At 43.4% G+C, this 5,554-nt stretch overlaps 1 protein-coding gene across 1 annotated transcript; it reads right to left on the bottom strand.

Annotated features, from left to right (window-relative positions):
* Nucleotides 1-585: 585 nt before the first annotated feature.
* nhlh2 (nescient helix loop helix 2) lies at nt 586-4,017 on the bottom strand. The gene is made up of 2 exons (XM_072379525.1): nt 3,354-4,017; nt 586-2,524 (listed from the first exon to the last, which is right to left on the bottom strand). The coding sequence occupies exon 2, from the start codon at nt 2,482-2,484 to the stop codon at nt 2,110-2,112; it is 375 nt and encodes a 124-aa protein (XP_072235626.1). The 5' UTR covers nt 2,485-2,524; nt 3,354-4,017; the 3' UTR covers nt 586-2,109.
* Nucleotides 4,018-5,554: the final 1,537 nt, after the last annotated feature.

Below are 5,554 nucleotides of genomic sequence, written 5' to 3'. Positions count from 1 at the left end.
CTGACGTCATGCTGCGCAGTTAGCGAGCAGTTAGCTGCTAGCTCATTTTTTTCCCCGGCACTGCTAAGTCAAAAACCGGAGAGCCTCTCAGGCAAAAAAAATAATATATATATATTTTTAAAAAAAAGAAGAGAGAGATTTTTTTCAAGTATTTGCTTTTTAATTAAAAATAACACCGGAAAATATGAAAAGTTTGTCCTTTATAAACCAGCTGTCACACGATAACTCTACTACAAAAAATCTGCATAAAGCAACAAGTAGCCTACACAACCCTGAAGAGACAAAAAATCTTTGGATAGAGGATATGTGTTTTTTCTTCTTCTTCTTCTTCTTCTTTCGCTATAAAATTACTTATTGAATTTTCAGAATACAAAGCAGAGACAAGTAAATGACAAAATGATCTGAAATAATAGCCTAATAACAGCACATTGAAGAGAATAGGCAAAAAAAATCAAGATTTAGTTTTTTGGTCACAGCAAAAAAGTGGTTTAGCTAACTCTGAAACTCTGAATCACATAAACCCATGATGGTATGAATTGACAGTTAAACAAATTTGAAAATGGAATGCCCCCCCCCATCCCTCACTTTTTTTTTATTTTTTAAAAACTACCTAATTCTCATTAACTGAGAGACCTCTCAACACAAAATTCAGGGAAGCAAATATCGATGGGGCCACTGAACCCCATCTTGAAGTGCTTGTCGTTGTTATTGATCGACAATAGACGTTATCAAAGCAGAACAAAAGGGATGACACACGTCACAGCAAACAAATAGGGAATGCGGTGGATAAACAGAAAGTGCCATTTTCAAGAACAGAACACCATCACTTTCCAAGTTCAACTTCACAGTCTAAAATATAGAAGCAACAAACAATATACATTTAAAGGACGTCGGCCTATGATATCAACATAAATAAATTAGCATAAATATTAACACAATAAATTAAATAATTCCATACACTTAAAAAAAACGAGGAAAAAAACGACTAAGGTCACAATTTTTCATGTCATAAGTGGCACTTACGCATTGAATCTTTTTTCTTTTTTTTTTTTCTTCCTTTACGGAAATCGTTCCTCTAAACTAGATCTAAAGCAGCTATGTTGTTTACACCCTTCCGGATAAAAATCCCCCCCCCCCGTGTTCGTTTCGTTGGACCTCGGGCCTGATAACAGTGAGGGGAGGACTGGTTTTAGGCAAACGTGTATTTATGGCGTCGAGTGGGGTTCAACTGGACCTAACAGAATTCATGTTGATTCTTTTGTCGAAAATTCGACTTAAAAGTCTGATTATTGATTATTATCATTATTATTATTATTATTTTTTATCAATCTCAACCTCGGGAGCTCCCGTCTCGTCTCCTCTCCACTGCAACACCTTGAGGAAGGAAACGTGAATGCCTTCGAGGCTCACACGACCCATCCTCCCCCACTGTGTTTTGGAAAATGTTTCTCGTTATTGCATCCAGCAGCTCAAACGACTCGGTGCTTGTTGCTTGTTGTTCAGTGAGCGGTCTGCGGAAAGTTGAGGCTTTCATTTGGCGCAGTTTCCCCCACAACTCCGCACTTCCGCCACCATAAAACCCAACCTCTTGGAAAGGGTGGGAGGGGTATGGCAGATCAAATTAAAACCCACTTATTTAGTCAGTGTCTTGTTATTAAAACCAAACAAATGAGTGTTTGCAGTCAAACTAAGATGGGAGCCTGCGTCACAGGTGTTTGACGTGTCCGCTTGCCTGAGCTGACGCTGATAGGCTATTTTACGTCTGACCAATTAACAGGTGCTCACAGAAAGCAGCCAATTCTCCCGTCAGAAATTCAAATGTGCGCTGAGGCATTATGTGCGGATCGCACAAGACCCGTGGAGGTGAATTTAGACTGTAAAATTCCCTGATTCCTTCCGTCTTTCAACCTTCGAATCGACTAAATGAGAAATGGCGAGTGTCCGCACAAACTATCAGCACTAAACGCCTTTAGGAAATACTTCTTGAAAAAAAAAAAAACATCTGTCAAACCCACAGCTGTCAACCTCGCCATACCCAAAAAAAATGACGCCCAACAAGCGCTCGAGTCCAGTTTCCCCCCAACCCAACCACGTCGTTTTCTACCACTTTTAGACATCCAGCACGTGATTTAGATAGGAGATGTAGCATATAGCCAGTCTGAGGATCTCAATCTTGGAGAGTTTCTTGTCCGGGGGTAAGGTGGGGAGTAATTTCCTCAGCTCTGCGAAGGCCACGTTGAACGCCTCCACCCGGATCCTCTCTCGGGTGGCGTGGGCCGAGCGGTACTTGGCCGTGGCCCTCCGCCTCCTCCTCTTCTCCTCTCTGCTCAGCGGCTGCTCGGCTCTGCATTTGGGGCCCCTGTCCTCGCTCTCCGTCGGCTCGTCCGAGGTGCAGCCGGCCGACTTGAGGCCGTTGAGCATCGTCTCCGGGTCGGACTGAGTCCAGGAGAGGTCCGCCTCGGCCTGATCCGGGCTCAGCATCATTTTTATACTCTGGCGTTGGCGGTCACTCTTCCTTAGGAACCTGGACAAAAACAGACATTAAACACCGATTTATGTTGTTCATGTTGCCGCACCTCTTTAATAAATACAGTCTCTTTCGATCTTATATATTCAGTGCTTTGTATAACTCCGTTCTTTATTTAACCCGCCCTCCAACCCCCTAAATATACAAAAAAGTGCACCGAGAACTGTCACTGAGATTTAATTAAAAGTGTTTTCTTGCACCCTGAGGCCCCATTGCAGAAATCCCACAGCGGGTGCCTGCTTGGGTGCCAGCTAGGGGCCCCCATACATCCACATGCAGCTCGCGCACTTCATTGCATAATAACACGAAACTCCTTTAATAATGAATGGCACCAAATTCGCGGTTATGGTTAATTTATCAAATCCCAAGGCCTTAAAAAGCCAAAACAATCAAGACAAACTCGATTCTCCCCCTAAAACTCATATTCAAAGTTTTTACTGAAAGCAAATTTTTGAACAACCAAAATTAGGTTGTTGATGTATTTCTTTTTAAAAAAAAATTTAAGGAAGAAACTCTCTTTATTTTGTGAATTAACATAATCAGAATCAGCCATCTGTCACAGTGTGATGAACACATCTGCTTGGCTGAGGCCAGAGTGACTTGACAGCAGAGAGGCATATGACGGCGAAAAAAATCCTGTTGACATCTGCTGGGGACGAAAGTAGTGGAGCTTTTGTGTTTCTGTTCAAAGAGTTGGGACGGAAGATGGAAAAAAATGATTTTCGTCGCCTTTACAAAGATGATTTGGGTAAAAAGAAAAAAGCGAAAAAAAATCAGGTGCAACAATTAAGTTTGTTTTTCTTCTTCTTCTGCATTTGAGACTTACCTTGACAGAGTTTGGAGGCGATTTCGTAGTTTTTTCTTTTTTTCCTTGCAACTGGCCCTCAACTCCAACTTAACTCATATTCCAACAAGCCGAAAACAAGCACCAGATGTTGCAGAGGTGGACCCTCAGGCTCGCGCAAACAAAAACGAGTAAAAAGAAAGTACTTCTTTCACTTTTCTCGGGTTTCTTTCTTTTTTTTCTTCTTCTTTTCAGCCGCGAACTTGCAACGTGGGAGTCGGGCGAGGGGAAAGGGGGGGAGTGGGGATGGGGTGGGGTGGGGGGGGTCAAACGTCAAGCATGGAAATGTCTCTGCAGATTAGCAGCCTGGAGCCTGAAGTCTCGTGATCAGCTCGGGTGATGTGCAGAGAAGATGCTGATGGTGATGATGCTGATAAGAGGGGGGATCAGTCGGCTCTCCGTGTGATCTCGGCGGCGGGGAGACAATAGGCGAGGTGGGCACAGAGTGGGAAAAGTGCAGCCAGGGCTACTCGTCCATCCGCCTGTGGAAGATGGGGATAAAGGGGGCGAGATAAGCGAGGCTCTCCCTTGTCAGGAACCAGCGGATCGGAGGGCAGTTCGCAGGTAATCCTCCTGTCTTTTCCCTTCATCCAGCGAGTGTCATATGCGAGATAAGATCCAAACGATCCCGACTAATAAAGGCTCACTTCATGCACGGAGGGGATGGAATATATTTGAGAAATGGTATTGTCTAACACCGCCCCCTCCCTCCCTCTTTTGCCTCCCTGCCTCCTCCTCCTTCCTCCTCTCCACACACTCACCTCCTCCCTCTCTCCTCACGCCCCTCAGCCCTCAAGCGCTCTTCCTCCCGTGGGAGTAGTGGGCAAAGGGAAAGCAGAGATGTGTGCATGATAAAGGATGCGAAGGAGCAAAATATACACATATACGCTGTGAATTTGTGCACGTGCGCGCATTTTTTTTGTTTGTTTTTGTTGGTTTTTTTTTTTCTAAGTGAACAGCGGTGATTAGGAAAAGTAACAGTTTTGTTCTTAACGCAGGAAGAAATGGGGGGTGGTGAGACCGATGAAGACGATGGGATCCCCATTTTTCTTATTTTTTCTATTCTTAATGACACTGTGTGCACGTCGGAATGACTTTAAGCACATTTCTCTTTAATTTGACTTTACTTTACCAATGCAATCGTGTCAAAACACACCTCCACATGCTGGGAAAAGTCCTGCTTGGAAAGCTACTGAAGTAAAAGTGCACATGGGCTGTAGAACGTAGGCAACCAGTTCCCTTTGAGTGATATATCGCTACAGTTTGTGACATTATTAGATAATGATGGCGGAGGAAACTGTGTGATAAAATGTACAGTTTTACAGAAACCCCACAAGATTCTGAGGGGTTGAGAAACCAGACGGAGGAACAAAGTTTTGATGAATCCAATCATTCTTTGGACCCATCCCATCGTTGATTTCAGATGGATGTTTAATCATTTGAGTGTTTATTTGAAGTGAAGCCACCTGAGAAGATGAGAAGGAAAAATAAATGTATTTTAATTAGATGTTAGCAGCTCAAAAGCATGAAAAAAAATGCAAGTGAACTCAGAATTCAGTATTTCTCTCTGAAATGCAGCAAAGCATAACTATGATATTTAAGTATAAATACAGGACTTTGCCATCCCTAATTTCTTAAAATACTGGCAGGGAAACTGGAAACGTGTGCAATGATTTGTGGAAATGCAATATATTGGGCAAAAACACTTAATTCTTCAACACAGCCTGAACCCTCTTTGACAAGCTTTCTTGTAATTTCTTTAAGTATTCTTCAGGAATAGTTCTCCAGGCTTCTTGAAGGACATCCCAAAGCTCTTCTTTGGATGTCGGCTGCCTTTTGTTCCGTTCTCTGTCAGATGATCCCACACTGCTTCAGTAATGCTGAGGTCCGGGCTCTGGGGAGGATTCACCCCTCCAAAAGACCTGTTGCCACTGATTTTCTGTCCACCTCTTGTGTCATTTGGCATAGTTCAGCCTTGTCTCCCTGTTTCCCTTCCTTAAGAATGGCTTCTTGACAGCCACCCTTCCATGGAGACTATTTCTGATGAGGCTTCAGGGAACAGTCGATGGATCAGCTGAAGGTCCAGGTGCATCTCTCAGGTTCTTGTGTGAGGTCTTCTTCTTTTGTCCTCAACTTGTCCAGTTTCCACAAATTCTTTAAGGACTGACGGGAGATTGGACTGA

The sequence above is a fragment of the Leuresthes tenuis genome, unplaced genomic scaffold (genome assembly GCF_036924035.1).
Source record: "Leuresthes tenuis unplaced genomic scaffold, fLeuTen1.0.hap1 SCAF_1, whole genome shotgun sequence".
Classification (NCBI taxonomy): Eukaryota; Metazoa; Chordata; class Actinopteri; order Atheriniformes; family Atherinopsidae; genus Leuresthes; species Leuresthes tenuis.
The sequence above is the reverse complement of the archived record's forward strand: the minus strand, read 5'-3'. Positions and strand labels throughout refer to the sequence as shown.